General features: G+C 45.9%; 2 protein-coding genes across 2 annotated transcripts; one reads left to right on the forward strand and one right to left on the reverse strand.

The window, feature by feature from the left end:
* Window positions 1-1,467: 1,467 nt before the first annotated feature.
* On the reverse strand, window positions 1,468-6,423 carry mkrn2 (makorin, ring finger protein, 2). The gene is made up of 10 exons (XM_080891388.1): window positions 6,293-6,423; window positions 4,927-5,055; window positions 4,716-4,855; window positions 4,506-4,640; window positions 4,254-4,429; window positions 4,089-4,154; window positions 3,873-4,021; window positions 2,143-2,253; window positions 1,851-1,995; window positions 1,468-1,770 (listed from the first exon to the last, which is right to left on the reverse strand). The coding sequence occupies exons 1-10, from the start codon at window positions 6,316-6,318 to the stop codon at window positions 1,600-1,602; spliced, it is 1,248 nt and encodes a 415-aa protein (XP_080747514.1). The 5' UTR covers window positions 6,319-6,423; the 3' UTR covers window positions 1,468-1,599.
* On the forward strand, window positions 5,080-15,553 carry LOC308402489 (MKRN2 opposite strand protein-like). Its single transcript, XM_080891390.1, has 7 exons — window positions 5,080-5,261; window positions 5,407-5,447; window positions 6,766-6,838; window positions 8,848-12,324; window positions 12,552-12,601; window positions 14,134-14,302; window positions 14,542-15,553. The coding sequence occupies exons 4-7, from the start codon at window positions 12,122-12,124 to the stop codon at window positions 14,771-14,773; spliced, it is 654 nt and encodes a 217-aa protein (XP_080747516.1). The 5' UTR covers window positions 5,080-5,261; window positions 5,407-5,447; window positions 6,766-6,838; window positions 8,848-12,121; the 3' UTR covers window positions 14,774-15,553.
* The last annotated feature ends 531 nt before the right edge of the window (window positions 15,554-16,084 follow it).

Raw genomic sequence — 16,084 nt, forward strand, 5'->3', positions numbered from 1 at the left:
GGCCAGCTGAGCACACGCAGTGTGACTGCGAGGAGGAGGCCACCTGTTCCTGCCTGACTCCCTGCTTTCAGCTGTGAGGAGTTAAGGAGCTCCGGCTGGATTAAAGTAATCAGAGGAGACAGCAGAGCTTTAAGTCTCCTCCTTACCTCCTCTCAGAGGAGTGCAGACAGTCTGAGGAGTTCAGCGTTCATACGAATGAAGTGAACCAGTGACACACATTTGAATATTAATGCTGCATATCGATCTGATATTGGCGCTGGTATCAGATCGATATTTGTTAAATCATTCTTAATGAACAAATACGGGTCAAACATGCTGAGAAACATGTGAACCTTTCTGTGGTTTATTTACAGCCTGCAGCACATTAGAAACAGGCACGTTTACACCCAGCCCTCCAAAATAAAGGCTGGGAGGTGTTTTATTGTGAAAAGTCAAAGTGACAGTGATTTAATGGTCAGTGTGTTTTGATGGTTCATGTCATAAATCAGGACACACTGCTCTGCCCATAATCAGCTGACTTTAAAAGGTAAAAGTCTTCAGTATTAACGACCAGACTGATACTAATGTTTGCAGTGCCACCCAGCAGTGCTCATCAGTCTTCAGCGTTCGGTTCCAGTCCGAGTTTCTTCGCTGGCAGAGGCCCGTTGTGTTTGTCTGGAGCAGATTTAGGAGTTCAAACCTCACACGTTTTTATTTCACTGCTTCATACGATTCTTTCACAAGTCCACATTTTATTTCAGCAGCTCAATTGTTTTCCTTTCCAGTCATGTTATCATAAAACTACACCCCAAACACGACCTTCATCATGCAGAGCATCCTGGAATTGATCCCCGAACTTCTGATTGGGTCACACTCACATGGAGTCTGCTACTGCTGCCCCCTGGAGGGCTGTCAGAGCACTGCGGCACGATGGCGAGGCGCTCTTTACAGTAAAAACCAGTTTTAAAATTGATTTTGAAATCACCATCAGGGATTCTTGTTTAGGTTTAAAAGCAGCAGGTAACCTCAGAGAGCACCTCCACCGCCAGCTCGTCTCCTGCTGCACCTCAGTCTGAAGAACAGACCTCACAGCGGGAGCCATCAGAGGTGCACCAGGACACGAGCCAGGGGGTTGGGAAGCGTATCTGTAACCGGAAGGTCGCCGGTTCGATCCCTGGGCTCTCTGTCCTGGTCGTTGTGTCCTTGGGCAAGACACTTCACCTACCGCCTACTGGTGTTGGCCAGAGGGGCCTCTGTCAGTCTGCCCCAGGGCAGCTGTAGCTACACCTGTAGCTGCCTCCACCAGTGTGTGGATGTGAGAGTGAATGAATAGTGGCATTGTAAAGCGCTTTGGGTGCCTAGAAAAGCGCTATATAAATCCAATCCATTATTATTATTATTATATCAGATCTGGTTTTGAGTTTTAAGGACCTTCCGGGACCTTTATGCCCACCCTCCACCACCAAAATAACTCCACCACACAGAAGCTGGTCTTCAGACTGTATTTACTCATGTACACAATAAATTAAGCGCCATCCCGTCTTAGGGAATCAAACCTGCGGACACAACGTGCCCCTTATCACATGATCTGGAGTGGACCCGGCACAGGTTTCATGGAGACTACAGGTCGTTGGCGGGCGAGGTCTCCGGCTCGTCTTCGTGGCTCGGCCCCGACATCTGCATGAAGAGCTCCCTCAGTTCTGTGATGTCATCAGTGAGGGACGGCAGGGGAGGGACGGACCGCTGCTCGCGCTCCTCGATGAAGTCCCAGAGGCGGACGCTGTTCATGAACTAAACAGAGAGACAGAGTTTAGAGACTACTACACCCAACAGCCTTCCACTTATGGACAACAACAAGGACTCAAACTGACCCGCACACTCCCCTCCGAGCTCAGCTGCTTCCGTGGGCGCTCGGCCTCCGCCCGCGATCCGTCCGGGAAGGCGTGGAGGTACAAACACTTCCCACCAAACGGACACGAGCCACGGCCCTGATCAAAGTACTTACAGGCCTTCTTACTGCAAACACACACAGAGTATGACTGAAAGCTGAACACACCTTAGCTACCTTTGTTTACACCACCTGAAAGCACATCCTGGAAGATCTTTGGATCCTCTTCATAAGTGCCTGAGAGCAGGTGGGCGTGACACAGAGAGGCAACTCACCCGACTCCGGACTTGAAGAGGTCTATAAGGTGGTCTTTCTCATCCTGGTCCTCCACCCAGTACATCGACGGGATGACGAACTCTGAGATGACCCGACACTGTGGACACGACCTGAAAGAAACAGAGAGGTCATCAAACCCAACCAGACCCAACCAGAGCCAGTCACGCCCAGCCAGACCCAGTCAGGCCCAGCCAGACCAAAACGATATGACCAAAACCTCATATCCCGATATAAGACATCTATCGTCCGATAACGATGTAAATCACAACAATGTAACATTTTCTGTAAATTCTGTGAATCTCGGGCAGCTCGACCTGCGTGAAGTGTTTCCAGCTGTGCGTCATGTAGCTGGAGTCGAGTGTTTTAACCGATGAATGAAACGATACATTTTTAGACATAAGTTGTAACGGCCGCCGTTTCCTTTGTGAGTATTTCTTACACGGCGTGCTGCGGGGAAAAGCCTGTTCTAACGTTTGAGTCTACGGTTTATTTTTTAGCACCTGGCGGCTCTTTTTTGCTTCTCATCCATCAATGCTCTGCATAGTCTTTCACGTGATTCAGTTTATTTTGAAAAGTCTCAACAGGGTCCTGAGCTTTATTGTGAAAGGTTTATGTGGAACATAAACAAGCGGACACGCGATGGTTTTCCCGTCGTTGTTGTTAACGACAACACATAAAAACAGGCGCATGTCCGTCCGTAGTGTGGTTATATTAAATATAAGAGAAAGAGAGAACTTTAAGAAATGAATATAGCCACTACAGCGATCATCAAAACGATGAGAAAATATTGCTATAAAAAGTTTATTTTGCAACACCATGAAACAAACGATAGCGTAAAATGAAACGATAGATGTTTTTATATCGTCATCCGATATACAGCGGAACCCCGACTTACGAAATTAATTCGTTCCCGAGGGTTTTTCCTAAGTCGAAAATTTTCATAAGTCAAAGCACCCATCGCGACTTTTGAGTGAACGATAGGCTATAGGCTAATTGCTACCTGCAACAACAACACGTTGTTCCAGTGGAACAGCGAAGCGCAAGGACTAAGGGGGTTGTCACATGATTCGGAAGGCATTGTGGGCATTGTAGGCGTTCTGGGCCAGAGCCAGTGGATTTTGTTACGCGAGTATTTTGCCGTAACACAGGCTGAAATATTGCCGTTAAGCGCCTTCGTAACTTGAATTTTTAGTTAAACTGTTCCACTGTGTATCGCTATATCGAACAGCCCTATATGAGAACATACCTGAGTGGTGAATGACAGGTGTATAAAAAGTGTAATCAGACAAGGCAAAATTGGAATTCTGAAATGTTTAATGTTAGTCTTTAGAAATTACAGAACATTTAAGAAAGACTTCCAACTGGAGAATTATTTGTGTAGTTTGATCGTTTGGTATCCCAGCTGAACATATCAAAGGTTTAAGTGAACTTCTTATTTTGGGAAAGCCTGGAGATGAGTGTCATTATTTAATATCTGTAGTTATTTTAAAATACCTACCTGTATGATTTAGGTGAAGTTTAAATGTTTATGAGAGGAAATTATTATTCAGCAGACTTTTGTATTATATTTGCTCTTTGACTCAGGGAAGGATCCTAACGAGAGTGAAACAAAGTAAAGCCCCAATCAGATCTCACGAGACACCATCAGTCTTGGTTTCCCCCCAGTATACAGAGACCCAGTCCCTGACCCTGGTGCCTGACCCCTGACCCGGTCCTGTTGGATTCTTACTTGATGATCTTGTTGTGGAAGTTTCGGGTGCAGCGCCACTTTCGGATGCAGGACAGACAGAAGATGTGATTGCAGGAGGACAGGATGCCGAACCGGCGCTCTGACGGGTTCGCCTTCTGCACCACCACGTCCATACAGATGGAGCACACCTGAACAACAGGTAACTAATTAAGGCCGGTCACCAAGACAACCAATCCCAAAACAAATCAAACCCACCTTGTCATTGCTGAGCTGGGCCGCAAACGCCTTCTCCATGTCGGCCTCGAAGGCCAGCAGACACATCTGCAGACAGACACGAGATCATTTACAGCTGCAGCACATCTGTGTGCGCTCACACTGATGAACGCAAAGAGGTCACTGAAACGCCATGAGCATGCACACCTTCTCGTGCGCTCTCCTCTGCTCGGGGTCCTGGGGGTGGAGCACCTGCAGGCCGCACACCTCGCACAGGTCGCCGTGGAGATACGTACAACTGTCCTCATAGAAACAGCGCCCGCCGGCAGCGTAGGGACACAGCTGGGGGAGGTCCGGGTAGGCCCCGCCCACTGGAGGAGGAGCTGCAGAGAGCACGGGTAAACATCTTCACGTGCTACCAATAAGAGCCAATCAAATGTGAGGATTCTCAAGTCTTACCTCGTTCCTGCGCCGAGGCGTCTAGACCCGCCCTGATGGCATCCACGTATGAATGCGGAGATGCAGTCGCTGCTGCTGTGACCTCTGACCCCGAGTTGTCTGATGGGCCCCTGAACACGTCTTCGACGCCCAGCACTGAGAAAACACAGAGGGGGCGGGGTTACCTGCAATCATTATCGTGACTCTGTAAGAGCTTCATCGTCTCCTCACCTCTGTCTCTCAGCACCAGCGTCTTCTTGGCTCCACCTCTGCCAGACCTACTTGCCCCTCCTCCTCCTCTTCCTCCCCCTGTCAGGTCCTCTGAAGTTCCGCTCCCTCCTCCTCTGGATGACAGCCTGATGTGATCATACCTGCAGCACAAACAGGAAGTGAAATGAGTCACAGTGATGCAAACGTAGGTGAGAGGTAGGCAGGGCCTTACCTGCAGCGCTCTCCGTAGGCACACGCCCCTCTCTGGTAAAACTTGCAGATGGTGGAGGGTTTGCTGGTACTCGGGTCGTGGGAGAAGAGACAGCGGTTGCCTTCCCTGCACACGCCGTGGAGGAAGTACCTGAAACGCAGCACACCTGTGAGCCACAAGACCTGCTACTCTAGTGAAATCACTCTCGCAGTTGAACCTGTTACCTCAGTTTACTGTGTGTTTACTTCACATTCTGACCAATCAGGATCCTATTCTACCCGCCCAGGTGTTTCAGACCCCAGGGTGACACAGAGAGGACATCTCTTTGTTGGACGGATGAATATTTGATGGGAGAGGTGCCAAACTCTTTGACTTTTATAAGACTTTATTTTTTACTTTTATTTAAATAACTTTCAAAACAAAGTTTTTAACTTGTAGTTTTGTACACGTGCTACATTTTTCATCTTTTCATCATTCTGTTTGTGTTTTGATTCATCAAAGATCTTACAGAGGCCACGCCCCCTTTGATTGAGTTTAAACAGGTGAGTTCTAAAAACATTCTCCTCCTGTGCCCTTATAATTGTCTCTGACTTGTGATATGAACCCCAGATAAACTGTTAAAGCCTTCTCCAGTATTGAAAAGTGCGTCATCTGCATACAGTGACACTTTTCCTTCTCATCCCACTCTTTTACATCCTCTTTATTCTGTAACAAAAGTTTAATACAGGTGTTACAAAGGGGGAAATTATCTCTAGAGGCCAGAACAGTTTGTGTGTTAGGCTGTAAACATGTTTATTTCTGCTGTAAAGTTTTAACATGTCAGTCTGTGGGGAGTGAGTCACTGCTGCCCCTGCTGGACACCAGGGGAACTGCAGTTGCAGTCTCAGCGGCTTCTGATTGGCTGTTTGACAGTTTGTTCCCCTCCCACCCCCTGTAACCTACCAACTACCTGAGAGCGCTCAGACTCGGACCAGCTTCCGGTGTTCCTGTGCTTGTTATTGAAGTTTCACGCCATCAGCGGCCGCCTTCATTTTCGCAGGAGGGAACGTTCACGTGACCCCGAGGTGAGCCTCGGGGCGGAGTCTGCCCTCTGATTTAAAGCTGCAGCTCTTTACGTGACTTTAAATCAGAAGTATCGATCCTGGAGAAGCTGATTAGTCTCAGCTTTCACTTAAACACACCTGGAATCACTGATTACTAATCGATCAGTTAGAGTTAGAGGCACACGCGCTGACGAGGACAGGCGAGTGCGGAGCTAAGAGCTAAAAACATTAGCACGAGGCTAACAGTCCGCGGACATCCGGGTCACACCAGCGCGACACCCGACGACACTCAGACAGATCAGACACACACACACACAAACGCCCGCGCACGCACGCACCCTCACCTGCAGGTCACCTGTTTGGTGCTCATCTTCCCCGCGGACCTTCAACAACTGCTCCGAGCTGTCACCGCGGTGCGCCGCTTAAACCGCTCCGACGGAGAACGGCGGGCACAGCAATAAGGTTCCACTTCCTCCGGAAGTACGAACCCGTGGAAAGCGTCTCTTTTAACACAATAATCACAACACAATCAGTTTTTTTTGTTATTTTGCAAGTGGGATTTTTGAAAAGCTGGAATGTGAAGGTCTCTGTGTGTTCGGTAATAAAATAGAGCTGAAAGTGTTTGAGTGTTTTCAGTTGGAGTTTCTTTGCCAGGGTCTGTCCCTGCTTCTTCTTTTCTACTTTTTCGTGCTCTTCATGTCGTCATATAAGCTGGTGGTGTTACCACAGCAGAGAAGTTTCCTTCCAACATGCGTCATGTTTGCAGTGTTTTCATTTAGTAGGTAAATAAAGTTAATTCATAATATTCTTTTCACAGACCGGCAGTCATAAAGCAATGAACAACAATTACAACACAATAAAGAAAGAATCACGTTACAAAAGAATTTAAGGTACCCCCCCCCCCCCCCCACACACACACACACACAAGAACAAAACAAAACAACAAAACACAAATAGTGAAAGAATATCAGCAGAAGGGTGGATTAAACCGGAAGTATTCAACTGCTTTTAAAAGACTCCAAGAGTCGACTAAGCTGGAGTGGTAAACTGGTAAACCGAATATTGTCTTTAATCGAAAATAAGATTACAACTCATAGGTTGCCTGCTTTACTCGAGCTTTTCAGAATCAGCATACTTTATTAATCCCAAGGGAAATTATGTGGGTTACAGTTGCTCCAGTACAGTAACATTAAGAAAAACAGACTGGACTATTTAAAATAATCAAATTACAGCATTTATGTTAGACGACTTTTAATTACCTGATTAGCCCACTGACAATGAGAATTTAAAAAAGATCTTGTCCATGTGCAGCATGTTAACACTACTGGAAGCAAAAATAACTTGAAAACACAACTTTCTTTTTTAAATTTTTTATTTATTTATTTTTGCTCTGACTGTATTGTGAGTCTGTGGTCTGGGAGAGAGTCTGTAACTCTGTCTGGAAATACAGTAAATAATGACCAATGCTGGGTAATTAATTATATAGTTACTTCTTCAAAAAAGTAACTGAGTCATGCAAACAACAAAGTGTTTTGCAGCTGTTTACCTAAAAATGCAGCCAAGGCGTTTATTAAATAAACATTTCAAACTATTTACAGAACAATCAGCTGTTCTGCATCAAATCTGATGTCACAAAAATTATTTGTGCCGCTCCAAAAATAATTTCTGTCCACTATGAGATGAAGGAGAACAACAGCCTGATACCTGCAGGCCTGACAGCAGCAGATGTGTCACTGCTGTAACACCTGTAACACTCAGCAGTCGCCTCATTGTTCTGACACACAACAACACTGTTGACTACACTACACACTAACTACACACTAACTACACGCTAACTACACACTAACTACACAAGATTTGTGCTAAACGTCACAAATGTCTCACATCTCAAACACGCCGTCACTCCTAAAACTTCCCCTCCCTAAACAACTAACAACTAACATAAGGACGCTGTCATAGCCTGTCAACCACGTTGATTAGCTGCGTATATACGAATGTGAATCGCATCAGCCAGTCACTCACTGACTAACACTGCAAAACAGAATTGTTAAAGTTTTAATTTCAATTCAGGGTAGATTTGTTTTTGTGCACAAAGCAGATTTTCTGTGTGCAGAAACCGTGCCAGCAGTGAGGGAACATTGCTGAGGATGGATATCGTTGAGGCTGCTGCAAGGAGCTGTGACTTTAGGGTGGTTGGTGCCTGTTGGTGGTAATGAGCATGAAGCTGAAGAGGGGTCCTGTTGGGGTTCTGTTGGGCTTGGTCAGCCATCAGGTGGTGGCCTCCTGCTCTCACTGGAGCGAATCACGACTGAGTGTGGAGTGGCTGAAATGAGAGTCACCACCTCTAAATCTATGGCCACGATCCTCAGCCAGAAAAGGATGGAGTGCCCACTCTGCATCAGGGATGAGTTGGTGCCCCAAGTTGAGGAGTGTGTTGTTCACGAGAACGAGAGATGGATGGATTGGGGCCACAGCTGCAGTGATGTGGAGGGAGTCCATCCTGGTGAAGAGTCACTCAAGCTGGGCTCAGAGTAGAGCTGCTGCTCATCCACATTGAAAGCAGCCAGTTCACGTGGTCTGACTAGGATGCCTCCTGGCTGAGGGGTTGTGGGCGTGTCCCAGGACCAGCACACTCTGGAGTTCCCCTGGATGAGCTACGGGGGAGGGAGGTGTGGGGGTTCTCTGCTTAGACTGCCAGTCTCCACGACCCAGCTGCAGATGAGTGGAAGTAAATGGATGGATGGCATCATGTTTATATCAAACTTACAATATTGTTTGGTAATAGTGTAATAACGCAGCTCGATTGTCTGTCCTGAGGTCTGTTCTGTAGCAAATACAAGAAAAACGTTTAAGAAAGCAAATAAGTCGGTGTTCTAAAGAATATGTTTGCTTACATCAGGTGAGATGAGTCCTCCGTCACAGGTGGTGCAGTCAGTGAAGATGGTCACCTGCAGGATCAAGGTAATTGGCTCTCCAACCCACAGCCACTGCCACTGTACTGGAGGGAAGCTGGGACAGTGTTAAAGACTTTCTTCAGGCAGTAATGGAAATAAACCATCCTTAACATACTACAACACGCCAGCTTCTGTGTTGTTTGATCTGGAGACAATAAATACATTTATATTGATTATGTCAGTGATGTAACTACAATACAAAGCTACAGGAAGCCTAAACTTGGTGTAGAATAATTACATCTGAGACTTTGTTTCATTGTGAGATTATTAAATAGGCTAACAACTAAATATAACATTTAAATGTGATCATATTTGTCACGGCTGGGGGCAGTCGTGTGGTGTATTGAAAAAAGGATCCAAAATGCAGGTACTGGCTGGGGTGCGAGTGAGTGTTTATTTACAGCGGTGAGAAGGTGACAAAACAGGAAGAGCAGAGCGGGGAGTAAACAAACCTAAACTGGGAAAACTAAAGAACAAAACTTAAATCGATCGTGGCTCAAGAGTTGGGAGTTCACCTTGTAATCGGAAGGTTGCCGGTTCGAGCCCCGGCTTGGACAGTCTCGGTCGTTGTGTCCTTGGGCAAGACACTTCACCCGTTGCCTACTGGTGGTGGTCAGAGGGCCCGGTGGCGCCAGTGTCCGGCAGCCTCGCCTCTGTCAGTGCGCCCCAGGGTGGCTGTGGCTACAATGTAGCTTGCCATCACCAGTGTGTGAATGTGTGTGTGGATGGGTGGATGACTGGATGTGTAAAGCGCTTTGGGGTCCTTAGGGACTAGTAAAGCGCTATATAAATACAGGCCATTTACAGGCCATTTAAACCAGACACTCATGGGAGGAGGAGCAAAATGCACAAAGAGAGATGGCAGAGAGACGCAGAATGAATACCGGGTAACAGAATAATGCAGACTGAGAAGAAATTAAACAGATGACGCGACAGAGAGCACAGGAAAACACAGGGCTTAAATACACGGGGAGTAATCAGGGAATGGGCCACAGGAGGGAGACACAGCTGGGAGCAATTAGGCTAACGAGACAGGGGAGAGGTAAAACTGAACACACTGACATGAGACATGAACTTTCAGAATAAAACAGGAAACTAACAGACACAGAGACCCAGACAGGACACTGAACTTGACCGGCAGACTCATGAGCATACACAATAACACCATGGACAGACAGAGGGAACACAGGCAGGCATGAAACAAAACACTAACACATAGCAAACCTAAACAAAATACAAAACAGAATAACCGAGAACAAAGAATAATGTAAAGAAACACAAAACACCGAGTCCTCAGACTCAGGACCATGACAATATTTAAAATATAATTAAATAACAAAAGCTACAGTGATGACATTGTACTCATTTGCTGTTCAGTAGAACAGGATGTTGGATGATCACCTGATTGTGGATTTGAAAATAAAAGTTTGTTGTTAATTATTATGTTTAAATCATACAGTGTTTATATTAAATGTTGTACCAGAAATCTCTAAAGTTCAACGAGATCAAACATAATGTGATTTAGTTGCATTTAATTAGTGTGTCAGCAAATTTTAAAAAGTTACCACAAATAGTTTTTGAATGTAGTAGAAGCTGAAATGTTTGTCAGAGGGTAAAAGTTCGTCCTGCACAGTCAGAAACTTTGAGCACGATGTCGTTATCTTCAGTAAGCATTACTTTTTTTGAGGCAACGAGTTTGCACAATTTTTTTAAGTTCTGGGAACTAATGAGAGCCTCGGTGCCCCCCCAACCCCACCTAACACTAATAGGTTAGATAGAGCGCAAGCAGCAGTGTGTTTGATGATGAGGTCGGTATGTGCGATCCCACAGACATGCTGTGAAACACGCCTGAATCTTTCCATAGTGCCTGTTTTATTTACAGCCACATTAAAACTACAGAAGCTGAGCCGAGTGCTGACGAGCACATTTACATCCAGCTCTTCAAAATAAAAGCTGAAAGGTCTGTTTTATTGTGGAAAGTAAAAGTCACTGCAATTGGCAGATTGAGGCCCACAGGCAGCAGCTGGTGCTGACAGAGGGGAGGGCTGGTCAGCCGTGTCGTCGTGCAGGAGATCGGGGAAATGAAATGCGATCGGCTCATCTGGTGCAGAACCAAAACATGGAAGAGATGATCAGAGTCTCAGGACAGGAAGCTGCCCTGAAGCAGAGCTGCTTCAGTCACGTTCAACGTGATGATAAAACCGGATGATGTCAGATCTTCTGACTGTGTCAGAGTGACGGGAACCTCTGGTTTCCATCTAAGTGAAATGTGATTGGTCGACTTCCAGTGAGATGCAAATCTGTCATCTGACTTCGAAGCTCGTGTATCAGGTGTTCCTGACAGGTGAGACGGAGAAACTGAGGCGTGTCCTGTGTGCTCGGCCAATCACAGCTCAGTGACGACTGCAGTCAAAGCCGGCTGTTCTCCTTGTTCTCTGGAAATAATGACAGTTGTTCTCAAATTTCTCTGTCTTTTATTTTGTATGGCACTTCCTGCTGTAACGTCTTCAGCTTATTCAAAATGCTGCTGCCCGTCTCTTCACTATCACACGCAGCATCTTCTCATCGTCGGCTTCCTGTTTATCACAGAAGTCCTAACATTGGCTTATGAACGGTCCTGCTCCTCCATACCTCTCTGATGTTCTTCAGCCTTGTATTCCCTCGCCGGCCCTTAGATCAGCTGACCAGCTGCTTTTGGTTGTCCCGAAAACTAGGCTGGAACTTGGAGGAGAACTTTTTCAACTGTGTCTCCCAAACTTTGGAATACGTTGCCTTTAAATATGAGACAGGCATCTTCGCTTCCTGTTTTTAAGTCTCTTTTTCCGTTTGGAGCGGTGTGAGTTGATGTGCTCTTTGTTTTGTTTTTGTGCAGCATTTTGTGTTTTTAAATGTGCTCTTTAAATGAAAGCAGGCCTGTGATTACAGGACATTGAAATCCCAGAATGCACTGCAGCTCAGGTCCCGTTTCCGTGACAACACTGCCCACGCAGTCCAAAGGTCGCCTTGTTCGAGGGGAAAAAGTGACAGGTGAGCCTGGTCACGTGACCATCTTTGTGACTGCACCCACAACCCGATAGGCTGGGGCCAGACAGTGATGTTATCTGATAGGCTGTAACCGCGCAGACGGTTGAAAAGGAGAAGGAGAGAAGAAGAGGAAGGCAGAAGTCAAAGAGGAGAAACGGAGGAGCAGGACGAGAGGAGACGAGAGAGGAGGAGGTGATGGAGCGCAGCGTGATCCGTCTGACTCACTGTCAGAAGGAGATCTTCTGCTTCTCTGTGCCGGAGCAGTGCCCGAGCTGCGGGGAGGAGCTGAGGGGGAGCAGACTGCAGGAGGCGCCAGTCAGCCTCCCCTCCCCCTTCACCAATGGGCACAAGACGTCCTGCTGCCTGCTGGTCACACCTGCACACGACAACCTGGACAGGTAACACACACACAGGTGAAGGTACTCAGGTGTTTACACACAGGTGAGCACACTGCCAGGTACACAGTCAGTGTACCCACAGGAACATGAAGAAGTTTGAACCAGTCATCATACTGGACCAGGTGATACGAGTATAACCAGTGTACCCAGTAGAATTACTAAATCAATCCCACCAGTCCAATCAGTGTACCCAGTCTAACCAGTGTATCCTGCTGTTTGATCCTCAGAGACTTTGATGGGGCGGCTGATCTTCACACCGGCATCTCCAACACCAAAGGTAGGTCTCTGAGGTCAAAGGTCACCTGGTGATCGTGGGCTCAGGTGCGAGCAGACAGGTGGAGGCTTGGTCAGGTGTCGTTTCAGCTTCAGATCAAACGTTCGCAGACAGTCACCATCCTCTCGCAATAGGACGCTACATGATCGCTGACCACGCCCCCGACCTGCCATATCCCTGATTTCATCTAATCAAAGACGTTCAACCACGTCTCAGTTCGGTCACGGCGACAGGAAGGACGAAGGCGAGTGCAGAGCGTCGGTGTCAGTCGGCGACTTTACCGACTGACACCAAAATCAAACTTTCAGACACGTTTAAACATTTCATTTATTTATTTCACACTTGGTCAACAGCTTCCACAGTTAGTTCTTTCAGACAAACCAACCACACTTTCTATCAGTAAAGCAACCACGTGTGAAAAGCAGCAGGAAGAAGAAAATATTCTTATTAAACCCCGCCCCCTCTCTACAATCCAACTTATATTGCAAGCGGGCACCAAAAGTCAAGGAACAAACTAACATTAACATTTATCTCCGGTCCTAACAACACATTTACAATCAGAATATACCACTCCACATAGTAACAAGGAGAAAAGATGAGTAAATAAAATAATGGATCCTTTTTCAGTGAACTCCAATTTCATATTGAGTTATCGTTTTAAGATAAGATAAGATAGAACTTTATTAATCCCTCGGGTGGGTTCCTCTGGGAAATTCGATTTCCAAAAAGCACAGCAACGACCGAAGTTACAGTTACAGAATTGTTATATATATATATATATATATATATATATATATATATATATATATATATATATATATATATATATATATATATATATACACACACACACACACACACACACACACACACATATATAAATACAGAGACAATATAAATAAAATATACAAAGGGGATAAATAGAATAAATAGGAATAAAAAATAAAAATACAAGTGAATTGCACATTTCAAGTATTGAGTCTATTGCACTGTTGACTATTTACAAAAAGTATTGCACAAGGTATTGTACAGTGAGGTGAAGAGGCACTACAGCTTAGTTTTTTAATTTTAATTTTATACATGTAACACTTTTTAAAACAATGTAAATTTATACAACTCTTTAAATGATGATGAAGACACTTCCACAGTCGTATACCTCTAACCGTTGGACTCATTAATCTTTGTGTAGCTGACGCTTAAAATAAAATTTCCTTCTGTCTTCTCCCCCCGAACACGTTAAAAATACTCTTTGTAACTTAAAAGGCAAAATATTATTTTTTAGCCTTAAACGTAATTAATAGTGTCCGTGGTTTCACTAAATCTCCTAATTTTAATAATTTAGATTTTATAAATAATTTATTTTTATGTTCTCTAAATTTAACGTTATGAATCATTCATCTCAGACAGATGTGATGTGATCCTCCCGCAGCGCCTGACAGATTTCAGCTCTGCAGCCAAACAATGATCAATAATCAATGTGATCGATGACCCGTGGCCAGTGATCAGAGTGATCAGCTCCTCCTACCTGTGTGCAGGTGTTGTGTATAACTACACTCGTGGCGGCGTCCGCAGGGATCAGAGCGGCTGGGAGCGCAGCATCAGCGTCCCTCTGGTCCGACCCGACATGTTCCACCTGCTCGCTCAGTGGGACCAGTACCTGGAGCGCTTCTCTGACGGGCCTATGTGGGACCCTGCCTGGCACAGGTAACTCACACCTGACCTTCCTGACAGTTTACCTGAGAGCTGTTTGAAGGCAGGAAGCTTGAACGCGTTCTGTCGTTATGAGCCTCCCTCGCTGTCAGACAGGTTCGAGGTGACCCGCGGTGGTCGCCAGACACAGGCGTGTTTCGCCGCCACGGCGCCTTCACCACCATCACCACCATCACCACCATCACCTGCAGGTGTAGAAATCTGTCGACAGCTTTTCTCTCTGTGTGTCGCAGGTTTGATGAAAACAACCACAACTGCTTCAGCTTCTGCTTGCACTTTGTGAACGGCGTTCTGGCAGCCGAGGGCCGCGGCGCTCTGAGCAGAGACGACTTCACCCACACCTTCATCCTGCCGAGGATGAGGAGGGTGTCCAAATACACCACGCTGTACCGGCACATCCAGAAACACCAGTTCTACAAGGTGGACCGACAGCAGCACGCTCAGGGGGCGGAGCCCAGCAGCTGAGCAGCTGTCATTGGTCACATGTGACGCTTGTGTCAGACCTGATGTGCAATGAACTGACCTACGCACACACACAGACACAGAGCTTTGGTTCATGTCTGTGTGTGTGAGGATTTGAACCTGGGGCTGCTCGTCCTCCACCTGATCTTCTTTAGCTCGTTAGTTGTGTGAATTTTGACCTTTTGTTGTCCCTGAGCCACACCGAGGGTCTCAGAGGAAATTACATCTTTTATTTTATTCTGAAATAAAGTTTCTTAAATCACACTTCCTGCAGCTCTCTGGCGTGGAGCTGCAGGTTTTCACCCTCAGGGGGCAGAATGTGGCGGGATGGTCATCGCCATGACCGTGAAAGTACGACCATGCAGCATTTAAAGCGTGGAAGTACTCACATTACTTTGAGTTTTAGTCCATAAAAAGTGATAAAAACATTAGCGTCCACTGTACACTCTGCGTGGGAAGAAAACTTCTTACAGCGAAACATTAAACTTCAGATCTGAGCGAGCAGCGAGCACGCTGCCACGGGAACGTGACATTCACAGAGAAACCCCCGGATCCTCCCACTGACATGACCGCTGTGGGCAAACCTCCACCCGCCCCACTCCTGCTAAACTGGTGACAATAAATTTAAGAGCAACACGACTCAGTGCTGCTGAATCTGTGATTTTATTTCTTTTCTGATGTGTTTTACTTTCATCTGTTGGAAAGAGTATATACACAAAACACGATTTTATTTTATATGCTGCAGGTGATAGGTTTAAATGTTAAACAAGTTAAACACTTTTAAACACTGTTGCATATAATTTAATATTTGCTTGATGCAAAGATTAAAACAAATAAAATAAATTTTAAAAAGAGACTTTTTCATTTGATTACATTGTGATGGATTATGCAGGAAAATAGAATTGGGCTGAAAGGTCAATTCTATTTTATTTATAGCGCCAAATCACAACAAAAGTCGCCTCAAGGTGCTTCATATGGTACAGTACATACAGAGAAAAACCCAACAATCATATGACCCCCTATGAGCAGCACTTTGGCGACAGTGGGAAGGAAAAACTCCCTTTTAACAGGAAGAAACCTCCAGCAGAACCAGGCTCAGAGAGGGGCGGGGCCATCTGCTGTGATTGGTTGGGGTGAGAGAAGGAAGACAGGATAAAGACATGCTGTGGAAGAGAGACAGAGATTAATAACAGATATGATTCAATGCAGAGAGGTCTGTTAATACATAGTGAGTGAACAAGAAACACCCAGTGCATCATGGGAATCCCCCGGCAGCCTACGTCTATTGCAGCATAACTAAGGGAGGATTCAGGG

The sequence above is a fragment of the Rhamphochromis sp. 'chilingali' genome, assembly GCF_963969265.1.
Source record: "Rhamphochromis sp. 'chilingali' genome assembly, chromosome: 9".
NCBI classification, from domain to species: Eukaryota; Metazoa; Chordata; class Actinopteri; order Cichliformes; family Cichlidae; genus Rhamphochromis; species Rhamphochromis sp. 'chilingali'.